This window comes from Lacerta agilis, chromosome 18 (genome assembly GCF_009819535.1).
Source record: "Lacerta agilis isolate rLacAgi1 chromosome 18, rLacAgi1.pri, whole genome shotgun sequence".
Classification (NCBI taxonomy): Eukaryota; Metazoa; Chordata; class Lepidosauria; order Squamata; family Lacertidae; genus Lacerta; species Lacerta agilis.
The window spans coordinates 12,027,411-12,054,696 of NC_046329.1; the positions used below are offsets into that span (position 1 = coordinate 12,027,411).

Sequence of the window (27,286 nt, forward strand, 5' to 3'; positions counted from 1 at the left end):
AAATAAATAAATAAATTGGGGGAAATTGCTTGAGAAAATGTACTCTGGAATGCATATGAAAATTAAAGGGGAAACCTAGCCAGATGGTACAAATATTATTATTAAGCCCATTCAGAAAGTTTGCCGGCCTTTTAGAGTAGATTTCTCCTAAATCTCCATACAAAAACATTTATGTTTAGGAGAAATCTGTGCTGAAGCACTGTTGCATATTTTTTGTGTGTGTGTGTGAATAATAACTTATTAATAAAACAATAGCAAAAGTGATGCTGGGATGTGGCAAGCGGAGCTGAAGAGTGGAGAAACTAGAAATTGAGAGGGACAGACACTTGATTTCAGGCATGTTTGCCCACTGCTATGCAATATATTCCTGGGGACTATGTAATATATTCCTGGGGGCAGTCCTAGGAGGCTGGCAACACCATTCGAGGGTCCCAGAATCACGGGTGACTGAGGAAGGAGACCTTCCCCTTTGTGTTTTTCTCATCCCCCTCCACCTCCCCCCAAAATATTGATGGGACAATGTGACCTTTTCGGGTGGAAAGGCCCACCTGAGCCAGCCCCCCCTGCGCTTCTGCAAACAGTGCCAGTCTGTCTGTGCATCCCTCTGGAACGATGCCAACCATTTCTGCGCATTCTTGCAGGACTTGTCCCCCACGCTCGGGAGCAAATGTATATTCTTTTTTCCCTTTTAAATTAACTCTGGGGTGCTTTATCCCTGACGGAGTAGTTGGCGTAGCACCTTCGAGACCAACTACCGGTAAGTTTGTTCTTTCTTGTGCATGCACACTTCTTCAGATTAGCATCAGGTTGTGCGGCATTTTAACACCACCAGATGGTGCTGCGTTCCCGGCCACCCTCGCTTGGAGTGGGAAGCGAACTCTGCAGCTGCTCAGGAGCCTGGCCTTCCCTCCTCTCAAGCAACCCGTCCCAGGGTGGAGCCTCGGCGAGGAAAGCAGCAGAAAGCAGGAGGGGTCCAAAGTTGGGTCCAAGTGACCCAGACCCCGCCCCCCTCGCTTTCGACAGGGGAGGCAGAAGAAAGAAAAACGTCCCCCCCAAAAAATGGGTGGGGGCTGGGGGGGGGACACAATTAAAATCAATTCATTCTTAAAAGACAAACAAAAATACCATGCAAAAAAGAGAGATTTGTTTCTAAAATCAATTCATTTTTAAAACAAAAAAAACCATGCACAAATATTTTTTTAAAAATAAATTATCGACTTTTAAAGCCAAAATGATGTCTTTATACGTTTAGATCCAATGCCCACCATTGGAATAAAATCAAACCGAAGATGGTTTAGTTACGATGGAGGATTAAATATACATAAACACGCAAAAAACAAATCAGAACGATAGAGAGGAACCTCAACAGATGGGGCCGCCCAGATTATTATTATTATTATTATATTATGATTGTACAAAAAACAACAACCCTAGACGCTGAAGAAGAAAGCGTCCTGCTTCTGGAGAGCCGGCTCTCTGCACTTTCTCAGAGGCGCGCTTTTACGCACCTGCGCGCCTCCTCCCACCTGTCGGCCCCGCCCTCGCCCTCCATTGGCCCAGCGTGGTGAGCGGGCGGGGCCGTGCGCCCCAGCCCCGCCCCTTCCTCCCACCTGCCTGGTTCCCCCCCCCCCCGGCAGCCGCGTCTTCGGCGCGCAAAGGTGCGCTTCTCTCTCTCCGCGATGGGCTCCGCGCAGCTCCGCTTCCAGGCCTTCCTGCACCGGCCGGGCTTCGTGGACGACCTGCTGGGCCGCCTGGAGGCGCAGACGGGCGTCAAGAGGGACTACCTGGCCGCAGGTGAGCCTTTGCTCTCGAGGGGAGACTTCCCCTAGCCAGCCCCGGGGGAAAAGCAGCCCTAAGGGGCTCAAGGCTCGCCAAGCCCTCTTAATCCCTGGGGGGAGGGGGAGGACTCTGTCCATGCTCAGAAGTACCCGTTTTGATATGGGGTCCCTTAGAAAAAAGGACCTGGGAGGGACCCCATCAGAAGGCTTGTTTTTTATTATTATTAAATTTCCATTTTATAGTATTTAAGTACATCCTTATTTGTTATCATAATTCTTTGCTCACAGGAGCTAAACGACTTCCCTCCCTCCCGCTTCATGGTTTTCGTCATTCATTTCTGCATCATCGCATTTGTACCTCTTACAATTTAAATTTCACTTATTATAATTGTCCCATATTTTAAATAAGTTTTTAAAAAGGTACCGGTAGTATTCATTAACATTACAAGTCTTTTAAAATCAACCCTGCTAGTGTTAATTGTTTACAATTGTCCTTCAAATATTATTCAACTTGTTGTCTTTTAGTACATACTGTACTTAATATTCCACCCCTTTTTAAAATCCCTGACATTGTTGTTAAAGTTCATTACTTTCCAAACGTTGTTTGTCTCCTAGGTCAGGAAACCCAGCCAGATGGGCGGGGTATAAATAATAATAATTAATAGTAATTATTATTATTATTATTTACTATTATCATAGGCCCCCCAGAAGGCCTGAAAATTCCTCAACTGCAACTTGTCTAGAGGTTCAAGTTGGATATTGAACTGGGATACAACATTTTAAAATAAAATCACACAACCCCTGTTAAACATGCCAGTACTGGGGTGTCTGTGTGACTGTTTTGTGAATGGCCATAGAGGATCGTGAGCCTAAGTGTGCCGTGTCATTGCAACTCAGTAGGTCTACTCTCAGTAGGGAGTGACTGGCCCAGGGTCAGCCATTGAACTTGGTGGCTGAGTAGAGATTTGAACCCGTCTCCCAGGTCCTAGTGCAACACCCTGATCTCTGCACCCACACTAGGACTGTAGGGCAAAGGGCTGGCAATAAAGCAATGAAATATATTGTAATAATGAATGTTTAAGCCCTTGGAGAAGCCTGCTCTGCTTCTGTGCCTCCTCGCCCCTCCTTTGCCACTATTCCACATTCCTCCCCCCCCCCTTCTGCAGGCGGCTCTTTAACAGATGGGTTAAACTGGGGTCCCCTTGGGTATGCATATATCTCCCCTTAGGTATGCATTAATTACACAAGGTTAGTATTACATGCATGGGAATAAGCTGATGGGTGGAGTCTTGGCTCCTCTAACCTTTAATAACGGCAGATGATAAACTCTGTAATTGCAAATTAGGACAGAAAGATTTCCAGTGCAGAGGTTGAGGTGTTGCTTCCAGGTATGGGGACATTATGGGGTGTTTTGCAGTCCCTCCATCCTCCCGCAATTGGCAAGAGCCGACTTTTCGCTCCTTCCACGTGCGGAAGTTAATCTCCTTAGCATGTGATGCAGTGGGAGAAATCTTGGGAGATCTTTCCCTGCCCCTGACCTACTGAGAGTTGTTAGGAGACCTCTGTATTCCCCTCCCAAGAATCTGTTTCTTTTCCCCGGGAAGAGGGGTTGATTGTTAAACTGCTCTGGGAATTCTAACTGCTGGGGGAATAAGGGTCTCCTGACAACTCTCAGCACCCTTAAAGGAACTACAGTTCCCAGAATCCTTTGCAAAACGCTACTGCTTTAAACATATATCATGCAGATGAGGCATTAAGTCACATTGAAATTCCCACATCCCTTTATAAGAGCATCTTGCAATCTTCCCTTTCCTAAAGAAACCCATAAAAATTGCCCTTTTCATATACAGTACAACACATGCCAAGGGTGTGTGATTGTTTGCATCTCTTCCTTTACTGACACATCACACTAAACAGACACCCACCATCGCTTGTTAAAACTGGCCCAAGAAGTCTGTCCAAGTTAGCGGATGGATAATCTGTATGACACTTTCCAAAAATGCATTAAATTTCTTTTAGTCCCCAAGGACACAGGTGCTGGAACCAGCACCCCCCCCCCCCGATGCACTTGCTCCGCCAGGGGTCAGGTAATCCAGGAATACCACCCCCTGGTTCTTGGGGGGGGGGCTTTTCCTGAGCTCCAGGTTAGCGCAAGGAAAATCACAAGCGCCCCGTGCGAAACTGACCAAGCTCTGCTAAGATACCCAGATGGTTCTTACCACACACGACTGAGGAACAACAGAACAGGTTCTTTGCCCCCAGCTAGGGGGAATGGGAGAATCTTAAACTGGAATATCAGGTTTGTTACGGAGCAGGCGGTTTGTGCAGGGCCGTTTCGTAAATGGAGAATTTACGAAACCCTGCAGCCATTGCGAGTGTGGGAGGAAAGTGTTCTGGCCCAGGTTTGGAAACAGACTTGTCAGGTGCACACAAACACACACTATACATCTAAAGCACGTTTCCTCCAGCAGAAAGAGAATCCTGGGAACTCTGGGTTTAAAAAAAAAAAAAAGCATGTTGAGAATTGTAGTTTTCTGAGGGATAGACTACAGTTCCCATGATTCTTTATAGGAATGGGGGGACATGCTGTAAATGTAGCCCTGGTGGTGGTGTGCCAAGTGTGCCCTCCCCTTTTTTAAATCGCATTCTCTTTTCCCCATACAAGTGAAATGAACAAATAAATTCTCAGATCTTCAGTTGCCTGTTCCTGGCTGTTCTTCTGCCATGGAGAGTTGATGGTGAAGGACTTGTTTTTTGTTGTTTAAAATGTTTTAAGCTCCTTGGCACTACAAACGGAATGGCTTTTATTTGCTCTTCTGTTTAGCTTCATTGTTTACTTTCTAAAATGGTTTTATGGTTGCATTATTAGTAATATTAGTCATTCTTGCCAACATAGAAGGCTGCCTTCTACAGAGTCAGACAGCAGCAGGCTGTCTAACCGTTTCCTCCCAGCCTTGTGGGGATGACAAGAATCTGTCATGGATGCTTTACCTGTGATTCCTGCATTGCGGGGGGCTGGACTAGATGACGCTGGGTTCCCTTCCATGTCTGCTATTCCATGATTCTACAAAGCCTGTGGTCCTTCCCTGAGCTGCACTTTCTCCCCAAAGCTGCAGGAAGGTTCCAGTCCACATGCTTTTGAATAAAGATTTGCTAGCACAGGTCATTGGTCCCTCTAGCTCATAATAAATAATAATAAATAGGAGAAATAAGATCCATGACCCATGTGTGGGTTAGTTATGAAAAGAAACAGCAGGAAGCCTGCATTCAAAACATGGGGCACTGTACGCTCTCCAGCGGGAGAGAGCCCTCAGCAAAGTTTAAAACAGGCACAGAACAAAGCAGTCCTGAATCTCCAGCTTACCTGGCACCAAGTCCTGCTGGCATATACAGTATGTCAAGTCCAAAGTGCAGCAGTTGGGAAACGCCGTCTGAGGGTCATTCCACGTAACCAAAGTCCAGCAGTCAGGAAATGCAATCCAGAGACAAACCCAAAGCAGAGCCCATAGATATTCTGGAGCATCGAAGCCAAGATCCGTCAACAGAAGCAGTTGAGCAGACCCAGCCCCTCAGCCTCCCTTTTATTCCTTGCCTGCTGATTGCAGCATCTGGTCCTGACGACCAGGTGAGCCTCACCTGTCCTGAGCCTCCAGCTGAGGAAGAAAGACCCCAGTCCTCATGGTTAGGGAAAAGGGGGTGATTTAAACAGAAACATGGGGGGCTGCCTTAGTTGGAGTCGCCCAGTGAAAAAGTTTTCAGCAAAGGAATTCCTGGCCTTCACTGAACATTATGATAATTGTCATAGCATACCATGTTTATTAAGCTCCTTTGTTTTCTTCTGCATGTGTTGAGTTGCTCTCCTTCCCTTTTTCGAAAGGGACAGAGGCAGGAGCTCCCACCTTGACCGACCTGGAGGTGCTGGGAACGGAACCCAGGACTGTCTGCACCCAAGGCAGATGCTCTGTCACCAAGCTGTGGTTCTTCCCCAATTATTAATAAAGATTATTATCCTCATAACTGTGAATAAAGGGCAGATTAGACTGTTGTGGGTGCCGGACACTTCTAGAGTCCTGGAACCAGCATGATGAGAATTAATTGGCCTGTGGTTTTAAAACGGGGGGCCAGACCTGAGTGTGTTAAGTTGTGTACTAGACATGTCTAATCAAGTGTTAAAAGACGAGCCATTAAGGAAGCAAAGATCCAAGGAACTTGGTGGGAGGTGGCAAATAGGAGTTAGCTGGAAGATAAAGCCAGTGCTTAGAGAGGGGAGAGGTGGGACTTCCGTGGCCAAACGCAAAGCAGCCGGAAGAGCATGGTGCCTGTTTGGAGCCTGTGGAAAAAGCAAGACCCTCTTGGGTTCAATAGGCTCAGGTTGTATATGTGTGTAAATAAGCCACATTCTCTATCACCACCAGAAGAGGCCTTGAACGCAGTCATCAGGTCCTGGGTCCATCTAGCTCAGCACTGTCTACATGGGCCGGCAGCAACTCACCAGAGTTTCAGGCAAGGGACAGCCCTTGCCAAGGATCATTCGGGCAAACTTTGAACTGAACATAATACAAAATACTTTCTGTAAAGAGGCAAGCATGAAGGGGAATTAATTCCTTTCTAGGAAATATTGGAGTAGAACGAATTCCTTTTGTGAAACAAACTTTCCAGGCTCATATGGCTTTGCTCGATTTAGGTGCAATTGTGCTTCTGGGACTCTACCTGATGTTTGGCCATGGCGCCTCCTTGCTTTGCAATCTCATCGGTTTTGTCTATCCTGCTTATGTCTCGTAAGTACCCATCTTGAGAGCCAGACTCTCATCTTCTCTTCTCCCTCCCTCGCTCTCGGGGCGCATTTTGCTGGCTGGCACTGGAGCTGTTCTGCAGAGCTGCTGCCCAAAAGCAGCAACCAATATCAAGGTGCAGAGTGAGGCCCCCCTGCATCTGACATCCAAAGCAGTCCCAGTCCACCTCAACAGTCGTGGCAGCCCTGAAAATCCTAGGAGCCATAGCTGAAGGGGGCTGAGAGTTGCTAGGAGACACCTATTTCTCTCATGGAGCTACAATTCCCAGAGATATTTAACAGCCAATCCCTCTTCCCAGTTGTAGGAGCAGTAGGGGGTCTTTGAACAACTCTCAGCATCCTTAACAAGGTCCAGTTCTCAGGATTATTTTGGGGAAGCCATGACTGTTGAAGTGGGATGGTACTTTAGAAGTATAGTGCAGCGGAGGGCTGAGATGGCAACATGCAGCTTGGCTCGCTTGCTAGAGATGAATTAATAGAAGCATAGAGTCCAGATCGCCAGGATGATTAATCTATGCTGCATCTGGGCTCCACCATTGCCAAATAGGAGAGTGTTCAGGAGAGGATGAGCAGGGCTTAGAAACCTAACCTGAAGAGGATCAGTTGGAAAGAGCTTGGCATGTTTAGCCTGCAGAAGATTATAAGGAAGCCATCTCTTGAGGACCCTCCCAGCTCTGAAATGCTCCCCTTGGCACGGTTGCCCTGCCCTCCGGCCCCCTTGGTGCTGTGGGATTGCTCACGACAGAGCAACTTCCTGCAAAGTCCCCAAAGTGCTGCATAAATGAGGGACGTTCTCTTGCCATTCTTTTCAGCATCAAAGCCATTGAGAGCTCCACGAAGGACGACGACACGACGTGGCTGACCTACTGGGTTGTCTACGGGCTCTTCAGCGTGGCGGAGTTCTTCTCGGACACCTTCCTTTACTGGTTCCCCTTTTATTATGCCGGCAAGGTAACGTTGTTTGTTTTAAAAAAGCATATGTATCCTGCTGTTCTTTTAAAAAAATAAAAATAAATCAAAGTTATATATGGTTATAGCACATCACTTTGATTTTTTTTAAAGAACAGCAGGATACAAACACATATACAGTACAAACATATGCACACAAACCACTTACATGTCTAAAATTGAAGAGCAATTATTTATCATAAGATTTATCTGCTACTTGACTGTAAAAAACAACAAAAACCCTGAAAGCAGAAAGATAAATTGGGGAAAATTTACAGCTGTAAAATCCCCAATTTTCCTTATTTATCTTTTTGCAAACTGCTTTGTTTGTTGTTTTTTTACAGTCAAGTAGCAGATAACAAAAAAGTTTTAAAGTGCCATTTGGGTTTCTAACACTGGTGCAATCCTGAGCCGTTTAAGGGTGAGTCACACACACACACACCCCTGAAGGCAGTTTTTAATGTTTGATCTTTTATTGTGTTTTCAATATCCTGTTGGAAGCTGCCCAGAGTGGCTGGGGAAACCCAGCCACATGGGCGGGGAATAATAATAATAATAATAATAATAATAATAATAATAATATCATCTCAGATGCCCACGTTCCCAGGTGAAGCAGTGGGAATGGAAATGGAGTATCCTAGGAAAGGGTATATGTGGCTGGAGCCCTCGAAGTGAACGCCTGTGGCTGGTGGTGATGCACTGCCACACCTTGTTGCAGCGCCCTGCTTGTTGATGCTGACCTGCCCTCCTTTCTCCTGCCCTGCAGTGTCTCTTCCTGCTGTGGTGCATGGCTCCCGTCTCATGGAACGGCTCCCAGGTCCTCTACCGCAGCGTCATCCGCCCCTGGTTCCTGAAGCACCACCAGACTGTCGACAGCGTTCTCAGCGACCTCGGCGGCCGAGCCGCTCACGCTGCGTCTGCCGTCTCCAGGGAAGGTAGTTGTGTCAATTATGGCTATTGATTTTATATCTGTGGTAGCATCGTGTTTTAATTCCGGAAGCAGCTTAGAGAGGGTTTGGCCCTTTTTTAAAAAAACAACAGCCTTAAAAGCCTTTTAAACAGGCAGGATGAATGACGGCAGATGAGCTGCAGCCATGCCTTCAAGGGTTTAAAATATTCCCAGGTGGGTAAAAGCTGTTCTAGGCAAACTCTGAAAAGCAATGATCCTGGAAATTTGTCGTGTGTGTCTAGACCAGTGCCAGATTTATGTGTAAGCTAAACCAGCTATAGCTTTGGGCCCCACTTTCTTGGCCCCCCCCCCAAACAAAATAAAGGAAAAAAACACCTGGATGTACATTTCCAAAATAGAAGATAAAAAAACAAATAAAATAAAACCTACATCCAGCAACCATGTTTTGTGTTGTGTCGGCTCCTAGGATGTAAGTCATGGGCCCCGCCTGCTAGCCTGCTCCCTCAAATATCCCTGGTTTGCTCCTTTCTATATATAGGTGCCTACATTCTGCATGGACTGATTGTGTAGCCACGTGTGCAAATGGCTTGAGATACCTGTCAGGTCCATCAATGACCATCTAGCATATATTCAACACAAAAGAACAGTGACAATTTGTTGTTGACAAAGGACAGCTGGACATAGAAGGTGCCCCATTCCCTTCAGGTGCTGAGGGCCGCATCAAACCTCAATCTGTCCCTGGCCGTGTCTTTTAAGGGTTTAAAATATTCCCAGGTTTGTAAAAGCTGTTCTAGGCAAACTCTGAAAAGCAGTCATCCTGGAAATTTGCTGTGTGCGTCCCAACTCTGCTCTGCTCTTGTGCCCAAGCAGTCAAAGGCCTGGCCTTCTTTTTCTTTTGCAATCTCTCGCTCTTTCTTCTGCACTTTTTCATTCCCTCTGCTCTCTTCCCCTTCCTTTGTCTTTTGTCTTCTTAGTTCTGCAGTCTCTGGCTGACAGCTGACCTCCCCTTGTGCGCCAAGGCAGCTTTCCACCACCGTCTTTACTTGCGAGTAGGTCACCCTCATCAGCCGTCATCGTTCAAGAAACCATGTATCTCAAGTGGCTTTTTAAGGGGCTCAAGGCAGGGAAGATACAATGAGCATTTATTAAGATTTTCTTAAAGCTTTCCCCCCACAATGCAATAAATTAAGAGAAACCAATCTAAATAAATACAAAAGCAAAGAGAGAAAGAAAAAAGAAAAAACACCCAAGGAAGAGAAGAGAAATAAAAAGACTGGTGATTTTCCATCTCTCAGTTACATAAAAGACTCTAGAATGAGACCCAACAGATCTGTTTTCGATTGGGCAATCTTTTCCCAATCTTCTGACCCCAATATAATTATTTTCCCTTTTTATTTCTTATTAATAAATGCCAGCAATAGTTTTCCTACTCCCAGATAGGCTTGATGAGCTAATATGCCCCTCACTTCCCTCTACAGGTGGGAGCTGAGTGCAGGGAGGGGGGACCCAGAAGGGACTTGATTTAAATCACAATTTAAATCACTAGTCAGTAAGACTTGATTTAAATCACTTTCTCTAAGAAAGACTCCTTCTTGCTGGTATCATCTTAATATTTACAACCAGATGAAGGTTTTGTTTTTGGAATCATAAATTTTCAGAGTAGTTTTTACAGTTATATCAGAAATTACTGATTTGGTTCTACTCTTAGAAATACATAGACTGATAATGATGAAATTACTGTGAGGTTCAATAAGTTAACTGTTTATATTGGGACAACTTTTCTGCTGTACTTTATTGTAACTTAAATAGAAAATCTTTAGAAAGTCCCCCCCCCAAAAGCATTTTATTTTAAAAATTCGATTTAAATAATAATAAAAAAACAATTTAAATCAGAAAATATGATTTAAATTTTAAAAATCCATTTTTTGTTTTTAAAAAAATCATTGATTTTTAGGTGGACTGTCAGCATCTCTCCAGAGTTTTAGGCAGGGCTTGAACCCGGCACCATCTGCATGGAAAGCACGTGCTCCACCACGGAGCTACGCTCCTATCTCTAAAGATAAATCCAGATTCCACCACCCTGCCTATTGATAGGGAAATGGGTTCCCCAGCTGCCAGCTAAGTTTAGATCTGGCTTAGCCCATCTCTCTACCTTTGCACAAAGTGGATTAGAGGATGGCGGAGCTCTTGGCTGCCAGCAAGAGATGTAGGCTGGGATTTCCTGGTGGGGAAAGAGGCTATTTTTAAGTCTCCCCACTGCAGAAAATCTCAGCTCTTTGCCTACTCTTGGTTGGCAGTGAAACCTCTTGCTCTGATTCCAATGGATATTTTATAGGGAATATCTGTGGCTCCGAGGCAGAATATTGCCATATCCAGAGGTCTAGGAGTGAAGCCCTTTCTGAATTCCTATAGAGCTGCTGTCAGACAATACTGAGCTTTATGGACCAGGGTCTGACTCTGTATGAGACGGCTTCTTACATACCTTTAGAGGTTGTTTTTTTTAATTAAGGGGTATATAATTTAATTTAGAGGGGTGCAGGTGGCACTGTGGTCTAAACCACTGAGCCTAGGGCTTGCCAATCAGAAGGTCAGCGGGGTGAGCTCCCATTGCTCTGTCCCAGCTCCTGCCAACCTAGCAGTTCAAAAGCACATCAAAGTACTGCTCCGGCAGGAAGGTCAACGGCATTTCTGTGCACCGCTCTGGTTCGCCAGAAGTGGCTTTGTCGTGCTGGCCACATGACCCGGAAGCTGTACACCGGCTCCCTTGGCCAACAACGCGAGATGAGTGCCGCAACCCCAGAGTCATCCGCGACTGGACGTAATGGTCAGGGGTACCTTTACCTTTACCTAATTTAATTTAATTTAAGGGGTGAATTGTGCACCAAAATGTGAAAATACTGTATTGGCCCAAATATAAGCCACACCCCAAAAGAAGCCACACCATTAAAATTCAGGGGGGGAGAGAAAAAAAAGACAATCCCCAAATATAAGCCAGTCCCTTAAAATTCCACTGGCACTGACACCAGTGAATGACAAATGTAGAAGAAAATCCTACAGTGATATTGTAAAAGCCCATTTTTGTAAGGTTGCAAATTCAAGCCGCACTTTAACTTTTCATGGTCAGAATTTGAGAAAAAGTGTGGCTTATATTCAGGCCAGTATGGTAATGCCTGGAATGGTTGGCAAAGATGCATGTATTGGACAAAATTACCTGCAAACATGCATATGAACTTTCAAGGAAGGTTTTAAAGCAGGGGTTCCCAAACTAAGGCCCAGGGGCCAGATGCGGCCCAATCGCCCTCTAAATCCGGCCTGTGGGCGGTCCAGGAATCAGCGTGTTTTTACATGAGTAGAATGTGTGCTTTTATTTAAAATGCATCTCTGGGTTATTTGTGGGGCATAGGAATTCTTTCATATATTTTTTTCAAAATATAGTCCGGCCCCCCACAAGGTCTGAGGGACAGTGGACCGGCCCCCTGCTGAAAAAGTTTGCTGACCCCTCCCCTGTTTTCAAGGAACCCACAAGCTCTTTTTGGAATGGGGAGATCTGAGCTCAAGGACTGAAATAGGCTCTTCTCTCCCTTGTTGTGTTGCTCTCATGAGATGCCCTTCTCTCTCGGTTTATTTTTAGCCTCCAAAGAAGCCATGAGAAAAGCCCTACGGACAGAGGACTGAGCAACTGATGCTTTAAACTTCCAAGCAAAAGAAAAGATGCCCACATTCTGGAATATCCCTGGAAGCTTTGGGAAGACTTCATTGTTTTTTCTGCTCACCCACGATAAGATCATTCCTTTGGCTCTCCTCCCTCCTCGCCGCCACCAAATTCTGGAAATGTGTGGCAGTGCCACCAATGTGATTTGATTGCCTGTTCACTGAGCGCCCCAAGATATCCTTGTCTCCTTTCTGAACTCCAGCAGAGGGTGCTGTGACTTCAGAGGTTGCCTGGAGACTCAAACCAGCTTCTTATTTCTTTGGTCCCTGTGATCAGTTCCAGAGCAGAGAGATCCTTCCATCCCTGAATATTCTCCCTGGCAATTGCAGTTCAAGGCCTCGGGCCAAATAATTGGCTTCTGGAGCAATTTATAGGGGTAAAGCTAATATATGGGGCTTCTCTCACTGTCCCTATCTTAGGGTCATATGTTAGCAGTAGCCAACTTGCTCATCTTTCCAAGGACAGAGTGTTTCTCAACTGTCTCCTTGGTCATTCTGGAGAGATGCAATCTTTGGACGTTTGTGGAACAAGGTTCTTTGAAACCCACCTTACTCTTTGCAAACCATCATGAAGTGTTTGCCTGGTGTCCTCTCCATCCTCTTAATATACAGCTTGGGAAAAGGCCAAGACTTGCAAATAAAAGCCAATGTTCAACCTCCAGTATTGATGCTGAGCTTAATGGGTTCTCCAGACCACCCTAAGCTGCTACTTCCTTAATGTGTTGTTGGTGGGATGAGGTGGGTGGGAGCAGTGATGGGAAACACTCCCTGACAAATTCCAGAAACTCTCAAGTTGGTATGACTCTGAACTTCAGCCCCAGCCCCCAAAGCAGGAAGATCTGCCAAGAAAACACATCACCCTGAAAAAACCGCACAACACTCCTGGCGACTTTCTGCATGGTGAACTTGAGAGATCGTGAGCTTTGTACTTTCTGCTGATAAAGTTCGAGCTATCAAGTGTCCACCCCCCATTTGTGTCAGGCTGCTTTTTATTCTTTAAGAAATGGATGCTTGCCAAGTCATTTGGCACACTTTTCAATTCTGTAAAATCACTTAGGATTATAGAAAGCAAAACGACATTATGGAAGTCTCTCTACAAATCACTGAATGCATATTGCAATGCGGCTGCGGATATGGGGACGACGGCGACACAGGTGTGATTCCTGCAATTACTGGTTTAGCTGTCTTCGGAAGGGCCTCAGGTGTGGTGGAAGAAGCAATGGCTGGGCACCTCAGTTGTAATGGGGCCCCCAGGGGTCTCTGCATTGGCCTTCATGGCTGACCTCTGCATCCACCTCTGCATTTCCATGGTGGGAAGGTGTTTTGAGAAGTGGTGCTGCATCTTGCTTGCTTGTGTCTGTGTCTGTGTGTAGAACCATTCAACTCTTGTGTGGTTGAAATGCAGCCTGCAAGGGCTAAACTTGCATCCATTGCAACTTCTGAGGTTCAGATAGGCTTGTCTTGGCTGCATTGCGACCCTGAGCTGCTTCTCCCCCCCGCCCCCGCCATTCACTGGCAAGCGGCACCTCTCCAAGGTTTCAGACAAGATACCTGAAGGAGCATCTCCACCCCCATCATTCAGCCTGGATACCAGGGTCCACCTCCGAGGGCTTTCCTTCTCTGCAAGGTTACAGTGGGCCTTCTCGGTAGTGGCTCCCGCCCTGTAGAACGCCCTCCAATCAGATGTCAAGGAAATAAACAAGTATCTGACTTTTAGAAGACATCTGAAGGCAGCCCTGTTTAGGGAAGTTTTTAATGTTTGATTGTATTTTTAATATTTTGTTGGGAGCCGCCCAGAGTGGCTGGGGAAACCCAGCCAGAAGAGGGTGGAAGGAAGGAATGAATAGATAGATAGATAGATAGATAGATAGATAGATAAATAAATAAATAAATAAATAAATAAATATTATTTATTAGTTTTTCCCAGCCCTTTTTGGAAATGCCGGGCGATTGACCCAGGGACCTTATGCATGCAAAATGGGCCCCCTGTTTCAATCTGCCCCCCTCCCAGAAAAAGAAAAGATATACCTTGAAGGAGTGCAGGTTCCTTCTGAAACTCCTGAGTTTGGGCCTGGCCCAAGCAAAGCCCATGACCTAATTAACGTGCCGTTAATTGGGGAAGGGCCAGCTGTTGAAGGGACATGCCACAGAGCCGCCTCTTTTGACAAGGCCTTGACAGGCTGGACTCTGGCGCCAGATGTACAAAGGCTCTCCCACCCCCCATTTCATGCCAAACCCGGGAGCCCGCTCTGGCTGTCAGCAATCAAGCCCCATTAGTGCCGCTGGGGTGGGCGGGGGGTTGTCTCTTCCGCAAAGCGGCCAGGGAAGGGAAGAGCTACCTTGTTGGCCAGCCTGGACAGCCTGGTGTGGCAAAGGGCGGAGGGAGAGGGCATTTAATTGCTGTGCCATTTAATTTTCCTGTCATCTAACGGACCAGCCTTTCAGGAAATCGAGGAAATGATTTTTGTCATTGTGGTGTTACTGCGAAGGCAGGCAACTGCAGGTAGATATGTGGGTCACAGAACCTTTTTTATTATTAAGTCCATAAGAAGAGCACTGCCCAGACCCTGAGATCATCTTCTGAGGCCCTTCTTCGTGTGCCTCCTCCTTGAGAGGTCCAAAGGCGGCCCTGGCTGAGAAGCAGCAGAAGTGATGAGGAACCCGCAACCCTCCAGCTCCCAGCAACAACCAGCATGCCCAGTGGTTAAGGAGGGCCTGAGTTTGCCGTCCCCCAGCAATTGGAGAAACCGCAACACGAGGCTGTATGTGGCTTTTCTGCAGTGGCTCCCCATCTGTGGAATGCTCTCCCCAGGGAAGTTCGCCTGGCACCTTCATTACACACCTTTAGGCGCCAGGCAAAAACATTCCTTTTTAACCAGGCGTTTGGTTGATCCGATTTACATCATATGCCCTTTTAAAATGTGTTTTTTGGGGGGCAGCTATTGGGTTGTTGTTTTTAGTTTTATTAGGTATTTTGTGGTTTTATATCTTGATTTTATTCTGTGAACTGCCCTGAGACCCCTGGGTATAGGGCAGTATATAAAGTCAATAAATAATAATAATAATACTGCTGGTTCAGACAAGGGCCCCTCTACTTCAGATGACCCAATGGGAAACCAGTAAGCAGGAAAACTCCCCCCTCCCCACAGTTTTCAGCAGCTGGTTCTCAGAAGCATGTCTCTCTCTGGCAGAGTTAGGAGCCGCTGAGAGCCTCCTATTTCCCAGTGAGTCTGTGCCTATTTTAAGCCTCATCTATAGCCCCCCCCTTGCCATCCTGGATCCCAGGCAGCCCCACCCCCCATCCCTAAGCATTGGCCACATCCCCTGCTGGGACCCTGCTGGTCTACTTCCCATTGGGGCACCTGGTCAGGCCACTCTGTGAAACGGCTCTAGGTGGGACTTTGGCCTGATCCAGCTGCTCTCTTCAAGTGAGGCAGATCCAAAGGCTGCCCCAAGTGGGCCCAGGGCAAAACCACAGCCAGCAGCTGCATCCCACCCACAAGGGAGAGTGTACCTGGGCAGCTTGCTCCAGGCCTTCAGAACATGTAAACTGTGGCCCCTCCAGTCCAGTATCCAACCAGATCCCTGCAGGATCCCTGCCAGAAGGATCTGAGCCCAAGAGCACTCTCCCAGCCCGAGTTTCCCAGCCACTGGCATTCAGAAGGATTGCTGCCTCCACATTTTGTTCCTGGCGGTTGGGGAAGTGGGAGCCCTCAGCCCTCTGGCAGTTTCTTGCAAGGAAAGGAGCAACCCGCTTGGTTTGACAGCCTGGTCGGCTGGGGCAAAGGGGACGGTCCCTCCCTGCCCCACCTGGGAAACTCCGGCAGAGTGATGGGTGAGCAGATTCCCCCTAACGAGCGCTGTGGGGCACCCCAGTGTCTCGCATCTGTTGCAAGACAACAATAGTGGCCCGTGGGGGTCGGTGGGGCTTGGGAGAAGCAGCCCTGGCCAGGCCCCTTTTGTTGTGGGGGCAGCCAGGCGTGCAATATGGAATCGGGTCTGACGCCCCCCCACCCGGCGGAAGGGGAGACGAGGCGAGAGGCGGCAGTGAGAGCGAGAAGAAGGAAGGAGACTCTGCAAGAGCCGCATGTGCCTCAAGGTGGGGCAGGAAGGGGCCACGGTCAGAAGGTGTGTGACCAGTGCCCAGTTGATGGTGGAGGGAACTGGTCCAAGTGGCTGGAAATCAAGGAGAGGAGATTTTATCCAGCAGCGCCCCAAACCCTGAAGGCGGCCCCGGCTGAGAAGCAGCAGAAGTGATGAGGAACCTGCAGCCTTCCAGCTCCCAGCAAGCACCAGCATGCCCAGTGGTTAAGGAGGGCCTGAGTTTGCCGTCCCCCAGCAACTGGAGCAACCGCAATGCTTGGCTGCAGCCGTGGACCCTTTCTTCAGTCGCAAATGGTCTGGCGGAACGGGGGCAATTTTCATTAGGATTAATAACAGGGGGGAAGTTATTGTACTCCTAATGATGGTTACAGCCCCCCCCCCTCCATACTCTGCAATCTAAGGGAGTGGGGAGCTGCTATAAGAGCAAAGATTGGAGCAGTGAGCATGTGCAAAGTGCAACTTTTTGGATGAGCGCTACAACCCACCATAAATGAGAAATGAGGCCTTCTAGGTTAAGAGGGGGTTGAGGCAGCCTTTAGTTCCCAACCCGCCCCCCCAGCTCCCATCTTTTGGGACAACAAGCACCAGTCTGCACCAGTGCTGCATATTGGCATACTGGGAAAGCAAGCCTGGGGTGCAAACTGGTTGCTGAAGGCAGGTAAGGATAATTTTGCAGTGTGAGTGTCTCATTCCCTTCTTCAGGTGGAGAGTCCCAGGGGTGGGTGAAGGCAAAATGTGTGGAACAGCGGGTGCCCCCAGTACCTTTGTACAGTAAGTGAGTCAACACACACCCAAACCTCTCTGTCCTGCATTGAGATCAGCAAAAGGTGTCTTGAGTAGCAGACTGAGCAGACACTGGTCTTTCTCACTAAGCTGAGATGGATTGAAAGAAGTGAGAAAGTGAGAAATTATCAAAGAAAATATTTCCCCTCCTTCATTCTGTTGTCTGAACTCTGCTGCATAGAAATCACACCAAATGTGGCAATTCTGAGACAAACATCAGAGAGATGGAAATGGAAAATGGTTAATAGTCGTTTTGTTCTCCTGCAATCAATATAAATCAGTTGCTCCAAGACTGAATCTGCTCTCTATGAGGACCAGTGACTTGGTGCGATGTCACAGCCTTGCCAAAGGCATCTGGTCCTGTTTTTACAATCTCCACCACAGCCTTTGTTTTCTTGTTTTTGATATCCCCTTTCCAGGGGGTGCAGGAATCACTGAATCCAACCAGTCCAAACCACAACTCAGAATATCCCCCAAATATCTGCTAGAAGAGTAATATGGCAGAGCCCAAACTGCCAAACTTCTGTAGAGAGATGTCCTTCATCCCCGTAACAACTGGAACCGCCCTCCTTGCAAGGAAAAGATTCCTTGTGGGGTATTCCCCTCCTAATCCCACTGCCCCAACCACAATTCAGAGTGAAAGTGGGGAGAGCAAGAACTTCAGTATTTGAGTCTGTGGTGCTAAATTCTCTCATTCGAGGCAACGCCCGACTATGACAGCGAAACCATCACCATTAGCCGGCGTAAACCCAGCTGGCTTGAAGCGGAAACCCCTCTGCAGCGTCTGCGAGGCCACCTCATAGTCATTGGCCACGATGGAAGAAGCTGAGAGTCGCCTGGTGAGAGACCACGCTGTGTCGATTCCTTCCTTTGTCCCCCCTCCTGGCCAGTGTTTGGCACGGTGGGGTCAACCGGCCCGCCATCAAATGGGCTGCCATGTTTTGTCAATGGTCTGGATGTGCTCCTTGGCCTTCATCCGCAACGAAGCGATGCTGGAGCTCCGCTGGTCCACGTCCTCCAGAGGGTACTTATCGACAAACGTGGTGGTGCACTGGTAGGCGGCGGGCGCCATGGGCTGCATGCTCTGGGGCATGGCAGGTGGGCTGTTGAGGAAGGAGTGCCCTGTGTAGGCCGGCTGGAGGCCTTGTGTGGGGCCCATGAAGCCCGGGATGCTGTGCACGGCCGTGGCGCTGGAGATGGGCGATGTCAGCCATGGGTCCAAGGGGAGGGAGTTGCCGAGGGGCCCCACGTTGGGTGCCATGGGTGGCCTGTTGAACGACAACATGGGGGCATCATGGAGCTTCATGGAGTTGGCCTCCATCTTCTCTTGCCGGCGCCACTTTGCCCTCCGATTTTGGAACCAGACCTGCGAAAAGAAGAAGCACCTTCTCAATGCATCCAATACATCATCATTATCGTTGTTGTTGTTGTTGTTGTTGTTGTTGTTGTTGTTGTTGTTGTTATATATTTATTGGCACCCTGCCTTTTCCCCTGATGGCACTCAAGGCAGCTTACAGATAAAAACAAGAATTGCAAAAACAGAAAAACTATATAAATTCAGCGGGCACAATTCAGTGGCCAGGTTATTCACCGGAGCAGGACGGTTTGAGCAATCCTGGTCTGACTGCACTGGCAACCAATTAGTTTCTGAGTCCAATTCAAAGTGCTGGTTCTGACCTATAAAGCCTTAAACGGCTCAGGACCACAATACCTCAAGGACTTCTCTTCCCATTTGAACCTACTTGGACCCTGAGATCATCTTCTGAGGCCCTCCTTCATGTGCCTCCTCCTCGAGAGGTGCAGAGGGTGGCAACACGAGAACAGGGCCTTCTCTGCAGTGGCTCCCCATCTGTGGAATGCTCTCCCCAGGGAAGTTCACTATACATCTTTAGGTGCCAGGCAAAAATGTTCCTTTTTAACTAGGCCTTTGGTTGATCTGATTTACATCCTATGCCCTTTTTTTAAAAAAGAAATTGTTTGGGGGGGAGCTATTGGGTTGTTTTAATTTTTATTATGTATTTTGTGGTTTTATATCTTGATTTCATTCTGAGACCCCCAGGTATAGGGTGGCATATAAATTCAATGAAGAAGAAGAAGAAGAAGCCCAGCACCAGCCCCCTTATTAAAAGCACCCAGTTTCCCTAACACCTGGAGACCCACGGTCGATGGACCAGTGGTCTGACTCCATCTTGGGCAGTGCCATCTGCTCCACCACTTTGTCCCAAGAGCTCCTCGTCATTCTTGCTCACCTGAACCCGGACCTCTGGCAAGTTGACTTTCATGGCCAGTTCCTCGCGGCTATAGACATCCGGGTAGTGAGATTTCTCAAAGGCCCTCTCCAACTCATGCAGCTGGTAGGTGGTGAACGTGGTCCGGTTCCGGCGATGCTTCTTCTTGGGCTGCTCCTCATCCAGGTTCTCCGGCGTGGTCCCCTCACTATCCACGCTCTTCTGCAGCTCGCTCAGCTCCCCCTCACACTTGCTGAGGAACATCTCGGCCGTCAATCTGCAAAGACCATGGATATGGTGAAAAGTCAGAGAGCTCCGGATGGTTCTGAGCAGTGTACTTTTCAGGGGCACATATAGTGGGTCTTGTATTGAACATAGCGGTGGCCAGGAATTCCTGGCAGTCAATTAGGGGAGGAGATGGGTAGAGGGGCGATGGGTCACTTGGTTCCTCCTTCGCTGGTCAGTGGTGGCTGCAGAGCCAGTGCAGAAATTAAAGGGCCTGTATATGAATGACTGCAATTAGCCAAGAGGTTTAGTAAACCGAGTTTCTAGGCTAAACATTGCAAAGAACTTTCTGGTGTTTTGCACAAAGCAAAACACAGTCACCGTTTGAATTTTTTCACTTACCCAAATTTTGCAGTGCAATTATCCTGCCAAGCAAGCTGTACAAAAATGTTTGTACTGAGCTAAAAGTGTGTCTCAGAAATTCACATAGTGAAAATAACAAACAAAACCCACATTATATTGGAAGAAATCACTTTGCAAAAATACCGGTATGTGTGGGTGCTTGGGGAAATTGCATACAGAAATGTGCATATTAGGATGCATTTGCTGTAAAATGTTGATGGATTTTCATGAAGACTCACTTTAAACAATATTTTTTGCAAACTGAGGTGGAAACATGGAGAACTGAGCTTGAGATTGAAAAATGAGAAACTGAGAGAAATAGCAATTAACAGATTTGCTCATCTGTACGAGACAAAGTTTCCCATCTTGGCAGATGGAAGCTTCCCTCATTTTTTTTTTAACATTTCTTCTATTTCCGATGTGCAGACCTGAATGCTGATTATTATGTAGTCAAAACAGTGCCACCCTCAGACAAGAGAAATGTATTATCAGCACGTGAATTTTTAATCAGTAGAACATTTTTGTTCTATTTGCTGAGCTTGAAGATATGGTCATAATTAAGCAGTATGGAAAGCGTCAGAATGAAAACAACTTAACCCTGAGGCCTGCAAAAAAGTACAAAAAAATAATTTTGTGGGGAGGACTTCTGGGGGTAGAGAATCCCCCACATGGCTTGGTGGCTACAGCATGCTGACTGGCGCATAGGAGGAATAGAATGCTAAATCCCAACTAGCAATCCAACTAGGAACTTTTTGTACTTCAAGATTTTGTTGCAGTTCCTCTTTCACATTTAAAATATTTGTATGTTGTCTTTCACCAAGTTGGGTGTCTATGAGCCTTGCACTGGCTTATTTATTTATTTATTTATAAATGAATGAATGAATGAATGAATGAATGAGGTTGTCCCTCTTTGATTCTCAAAATCCCACTCTGTGTCTATGGCTGCCTGGGATGAATAACTCGTCTTCCCTCTCTGCTGGCTGAAGGGTTCCCCTGAGTCTGATCAAAGAATACATTGTGGTTGGCAACTGGGATCTGGTGTTGGGGGTCTGAACGGAGCATTTCAGAATTGGATCTCTCTTGCAGAAGTATGCAAGGCATGTTCTATTTTGTACCCACTCACATATTCTGCGCACTCATGGTTGTTTATGACAACTCAGGGGCAACATATGTTTCAGATGCAACAGGGGCACACATTCTTTTGCTTATGAAAAAAATGCAAGTCTCTCTTGGTTTCTTCTGTGTTGCAAGTGAGAAGATCCCACGAATGCCCTCAAAATAGACAGCTTCTCCCCCCACTCCCCAAAAACATTCACAGTATCAGACCATTGGTCCATCTAACCTCCGTAATGTCAAAGCGGACAGGCTATGCATCTCCAGGATCTCAGACAGGAGGGGCCTTTTCTGGCTGGGACCTTCTGAATCAGAGAATTGTAGAGCTGGAAGGGACCCCCAGGGGTCATCCAGTCCAACCCCCTGCAATGCAGGAATCTCGGCTAAAGCATCCCTGACAGACGGCTGTCTGACCTCTGCTTGAATTCCTCCAAGGAAGGAGAGACCACCACATTCTGCATGTAAAGCAAGTGTTCTAGCACTGAGCTAGTGTTCTTTGCCTAAAAATGAAATAGGATTCTGGTCCTCATAATTCTGTTGCCTACACTGACTGGCAGCAGGTCTCTGATTTGACAGGACCCCATTGTGCTTGGAGATGCTAAGGGTCAAACATAGAGCATGTGCTCTACCACTAGAAACGTCTCCCTACTGCATCCCGTCCCCAACCTGAAATGTCATTTATGACTTTATGCTAAGGATGCATTTGATGCATTTAAAGAGGAATCTATTCAATTTGCAATTTCCAAAGCTATATGAGAACTGCAACATATCCATCCTTCATCTATCCTATTTTTGATGCAGTTCTCTAACCAACCAACCTTTTAAAAAATGAACATATTAGAGGAAAGTGTGCATAAAATTGAATACATGCATATGAAAATAACATTCAATGATGTATTACGTTAGGATAAATTTCTTTCAAAATGTGTTTGTTAAGTAAAAACTGCATACCAAAATATGCATAATTAGAATGCTAGAGAATTTTCATGAGGACTAATATTTTTCTCTTGCAAACTGTGGCAGAAATGTGGAAAGCTGAATTTAAAATTGGAAAGGATGAGAAACTTAAATGGGCATGTCTTTCCATCCCTCCTTTAGAGTTGCAATAAGGGAATCCTCAGTCCCCTAAGGAGCGGGCCATCTTGCCTGCCTCTCTAAGGCAAAAGAAAAAAATGCCCCTTTTGCAGATAATAATTAACAACAATAAAATATCAACAATTTGGGAGTAGAATCCCAGACCACCTCATTGCCTCGGGTACGATTTAGTGCAATTTAATTATTCCCAAAAGTTGATTGTAGCAGGGGGGTGGGGTGCTAGTACCTCGGATTTGAAATCTTTCGGTGAAGAAAATGAAGGCAGGAGAGCAAGCCAGACCTGGTCCCTTTTCCTGAGATGTCAGGTCCAAGGGGGATGCCAGCAGGTGGAAGCGGTCAGAGCTCCTGATCGCCTGCTGCTTTCCAAGTTGGCACAACACTGTGTCTGCTGAGCTCCACTCCAAGCCCTGATCCTGGCTAAATCCCTGGATCAGGTGGACGAGGAGACACCTGTCTTGTGCCACTACTTCCTCTCTCTCTCTCTCTCTCTCTCTCTCTCTCTCTCTCTCTCTCTCTCTCACACACACACACACACACACACACACACAATGCAGGAATCAGGTCAAAATCTAGGGTGACATCTAGGGTAACCTTATACCAAGCCAAGGGATAGTCCTGCCCCCAAAGGCAAAGATTCTAGACCTCATGGCCTTGAATAAGGCAATTGTTTCAAAGAGGAACTGAGGAAGTGGCCATGGGTCCCTCTCACTCTGCAGCGCTGCAGACAGGAAGTCCCTTCACAGCCCTACCAGGGATTGCAGCTCCCATTGGGAGTCCCTGTTCTGCTTCTTCTGAGTTCTGCAAGGGTGACACTGAGCCAATGGAGCAGCAGGAAGCTGACAGGCTTGCAAGGCAGGAAACTGGGGGCTGGATGAGAGTGGACTGAGGTTGGCAGGGCAATGTCCCATTTACACTAATGGACCAGCCTCTACCACCAGTTTGTGCCCTTGTAACAATGTCCCCCAAACTGTTGTGTATTTTGCCCCCTTTTGGAGAGGGTTGCAAGTATTCAGTTACATAGCAACACAAACGGGACTCGCAATTAGATGTCATGTTCCAGCCCGTTGTCCTTTTCAGATGCTCCTTTTAAAATGAGTTTCTGCCCACTGGCATTGCTGTTAAGGATTTTGAGCCTCAGTTACAGAGAAAGTGGGGGCAGGATTGTGTCCAACTGTGCCATACTAAGAGCAGGTTCAATAATGCATTGATTTCAACAGGACTTCTCCTGTCACAGTGTGGGTTGGGACATGAATTTCCCACTCCCCACATCTGGAGACCCAGGGGGCAAATGCTGCCCGCTAAAATTCTGTGGGGCCCTCAGCCCCCTCCTGGCTGGCCTGGCCCTGCAGCTTCCTCGCGTGCTTTGGCCTGACCGGAAATGCTCTTGCACTGAAGATGCCTCTTCCTGGCCTGGTTGGAGAATGGTGTGTGTGTGTGTGAGTGAGTGAGTGAGTGAGAACCTTTGTGTGGCTGGGATGTCGCTGTTTGTGCAGAGGAGTCACATTTGTCGCCCCCACCCAGTTTTGCATCTGAGCCCCTCCCCATCCCCATGTGTCTTGCTGTTCCAAAGGCTGCCTACGATGACATTGTGGGATAAAATGACGGGAAGAATCCGAGAACAGTGGGACCAGAAGTTCATCAAAGATTGGACTAAATTTGCAGATTATTTGAAAGACAATTGCACTCAATTGAATACATTGGTAGGACTGCGAGAAGCTTTGTAAGTTTATAAATAAGAAGATCATTGTAGTATGGTGTTTTAGTGAAAAGTTTATGTGTGATAATTATAAGCAGTGATTGATTTGTGAAGTATAGTTATTAGTGATGAATGTTAGGATTTCACAAGGAGGGTTTGAAGATGGCCCTAAAAAGCCAAAATGTTAAGATTTTGAAAAGATAAAGTGATGGATTTTATTATTGTATTGTTATAAACCCAATAAAAATGATACAGGGGGAAAAAGACATTGCAGCTCCCTGGCTAAAAACTGTCCCCAGTCCCAGCTGCACAGCAAATGATTTTTTGGAACAGGGAAGCTTTTCTAAAATGAAATAATGCTGCTGGGAGAGTGGGGAGCAGGCTGGGGGGTGTTTGTGTTTCTGATCCATCATTTTTGCTCCCTGCAAAACTGCCTTGCACACCTTATTGTGGCATAAGCATTTGGGGAGAAACCCTTCTTGGCCTCTTGGGATTATATTGATGCAGGAGGTGGCAATGAATTTGCATGGCTCCTGATCCAACAGGAAGTTCTTCCTGTCTGCAACCCGCATCAGTGTAACTCTCACAGGCTGCCACTTAGCAACCTACTGGGCTAAACAAAATAGGAAACAAAATAGGAAATTCTTTCCAGTAGCACCTTAGAGACCAACTGAGTTTGTTCTTGGTATGAGCTTTCGACTATGGCAGACCAACACGGCTACCCACCTGCTACTGGGCTAAGTTCAAGGTGTAAAAGGCCCTATAGCGTGTGGGATCAGGAGACCTGAAAGGTCGTCTCCCCCTCTATAGTCTCATTTACTCTGTAGATGATGCCATATTTTCAGGAGTTTCCTTCTGCACAATGTAGGCCCTTTGGAATTCCCTTCCCCTTAAATATTAAGCAGGTCTGCTGTCTCTGATGTCTTTGAAGTAGACATCTTCCCAACCTGCATCTGCATCAGAATTGCTTTTTGAAATTCTCTTAAAGACTGTTTGATCACTTACTGTTACCCCCCCCCGGGGGGGGGCTCTTTGGAAGGAAGGGTGGGATATAAACTTAATTGCAAAAAATAAATGTATAGCCCTGTCTTTTGTGCAGGAGAAGTCCCTGTTGGGTCTCCTATGCCTTTTCCTGCCCCCTGGGCTGGATCCATCACCCTCAGCAATGCTCTGGATCCTGCCCTCAGGCCAAGCTACCTCTGGATCCCCTACACAAAATTAGAAGGGGGAAGGAATCCAATTTGGTTCATGTTTAAAGGCAAACCTGCCTAAGTCACACTCCCTGAAGCCGTCATTCAATATTTGCTCCGCCCAGCCACAAACTGGAAATGTGGAGAATTGAAGTTAAGAATGGAAATGTAAATGAGCCCCCCCCTGCAAAATCTGAGAAACTGACATTAATGGATTTCCCCCTCCCTGTACAAAATTTCACACTGCAACAGAAAGTTTGTCTCTTAGACATCTTCCCTTCTCCACCCCACCCCAACAAAATTCTTCTTACACCGTGTTGCATTTCTGTCTGTGCCAAACAGCCCCCCGCCCTGCAGGATTTGTGCCCAGGCCAGGTTGGGTGGAGTTGTCCACAAGTGACTTCCTGGGAAAAGAAACTGAGTCAGTTTCAGCTCTCTTTGTCCAACACTTCCTTCTACAATTCAGCCTCTTAGCCTTCACAGTACTCAAGAGCTGTGCTGAATTTATTTATTTACTCTCAACAAAAAGTCTTAGCTAAAATTTATGTAGTTAGAAAAATAGATGGTTTATTTATCCACCTTTTCCTCCCTGATTGTCCTAGCCAGGCTCAGTATGTCTTTCCCCCCTCTTATATCTTTTTCCTTTTTGAAACAATCAACTCCACCTTATCCACAGCAGGTTCCCCCCCTCCCCTTTTGGCTTTAAGTTCTTAAGCTCGAAGATTGGAAGGAAAAACATTGCCGAGACGCACAATCTCTTGGGGATTTAGTTGCTACCCAAATGTTGATTTATTCTTAAAAGACATTTTTGCAATTCGGAAATGTTACGGGGACTGGAAATGGGGTGGGGGGCAGAAAGGGTGTTTTGCTGGGCCCACTTGTGGCAAAGGGGGAGCAGTTCTGGAATATTGGGGGGGTTCCCCATGCCCTCCTGATATGGTCTAATATTGGAGAGGGAAGTAATAAAACTTCCCAGCTGTAGAAATCAATGAAGCCAGCCTTCTTGGGGAAGGAGAGAGACACTTCCTGGAATGTAGAAATCAGGTCAACTAGTGCTGGGTGTTATTTTCTTGCTTCAGCTGATCAGCTTGAACTGCCTATTGATGACCTTAATTTGTATTATTATTCACATCTATGTCGGGATTCTGTGATTTCAGTGGCAATTTTATTTAGGTGGGGTTGAGGGGTTAAGGCTGGGCCCCTCCTTCCTCCCTTTCAAATTGTTTTTATTTTTAAGCAATTATCCTCTATATTTGCAGCCACTGTTCCAGGGGGTTGGGAGTCATAGCAAACCTCTAGCACTCTGGAACAGAGAGGAAAATAATCTATTTGTCTCAATTTTCTGTCAGGATTTGGTATGAATCTTTGGCAAAATCCCCAAGGTGAGCAACATTAACAAGCGATGGATATAATAATATTGAAAGGAAACAAGACAAAATAAAGATGGTTAAGAAGGCTCCGTTACCTGCTCCCGGCCCTACTTGGATTTGCTCAGAAGTATTTAACTTTGACGGTCCCCTTCAGGAAGCCAAACAAGCGGCTAACTCGCTCGCAATCTTCTCGCTTGGCAGCCAAGATGCTCAGTGGTCGCCTTAACTGTCACGGAGCCCACCACGCCTAAAGCCCCAAGGAGATTCTTTATTTAGTCTTGCAGATGTCACTGGACCCTTGCAGATTGGAAATGAGTCCAGCGGATTAGGACGAGGTTATTAATTGGAGGCCTTCCCCTTTAAGAATGATTGACAGTTACTTTCTGGCTAAGTAATTGCTCTAAGTGTCCCCTTGGTTCATCCACTGGGCTGGGCTGGGCTGGGCTGGCTGGGGGCGGCTTGTGGTGCGGAGGGGACACCGAGGCACGGTAATGATGGGCCAAGCGGCGCCCGCCCCCCCTCCCCACTTGGATTGTCTTCCACACAAAAGCACCCCGCTGCAGTTTCCCCTCGTAATCCCCTCATTACAGAAGAGGGAAAGAATGATTAGACACAGAGAGAAGAAAAGAAGAAAAGAAGGGGCACCACAGAAATGAAGGGAGGGTTCCCGCCCCGCCCGGGAGGGCAGAAACAATGGCCTTTGTCTTTGGGCAGCAGGCTGAAGGGATGGATCCCAGGGCCGGCGGGGGTGGGGGTGGCAACTTCCTAACTTGGGTTCCTTGCTCTGCAGCCAAGGGATGTGTGAACTGGCATGGCAGAGCCTGGAACCTCTGTGCTCCAGCCAGGAGGTTTAGCACCACCAAGGATGCTTTGGGGGGTCTGGTGCGAAGCTGAATGTGGCTTGTGTGTAGCGCTACTAATTAACCCTGGGCGCAATCAAG

At 47.0% G+C, this 27,286-nt stretch overlaps 2 protein-coding genes across 2 annotated transcripts; one reads left to right on the top strand and one right to left on the bottom strand.

Moving 5' to 3' along the window:
* Positions 1–1,642: 1,642 nt before the first annotated feature.
* LOC117039603 (receptor expression-enhancing protein 6-like) lies at positions 1,643–13,110 on the top strand. The gene is made up of 5 exons (XM_033136772.1): positions 1,643–1,794; positions 6,463–6,556; positions 7,383–7,521; positions 8,285–8,453; positions 12,060–13,110. Exons 1-5 carry the CDS (start codon positions 1,680–1,682, stop codon positions 12,101–12,103), a joined length of 561 nt encoding a protein of 186 aa, XP_032992663.1. The 5' UTR covers positions 1,643–1,679; the 3' UTR covers positions 12,104–13,110.
* A 4,803-nt stretch (positions 13,111–17,913) lies between these two features.
* On the bottom strand, positions 17,914–26,741 carry LOC117039508 (retinal homeobox protein Rx1). Its single transcript, XM_033136642.1, has 3 exons — positions 26,441–26,741; positions 19,276–19,531; positions 17,914–18,392 (listed from the first exon to the last, which is right to left on the bottom strand). Exons 2-3 carry the CDS (start codon positions 19,516–19,518, stop codon positions 17,949–17,951), a joined length of 687 nt encoding a protein of 228 aa, XP_032992533.1. The 5' UTR covers positions 19,519–19,531; positions 26,441–26,741; the 3' UTR covers positions 17,914–17,948.
* Between the last annotated feature and the right edge of the window lie 545 nt (positions 26,742–27,286).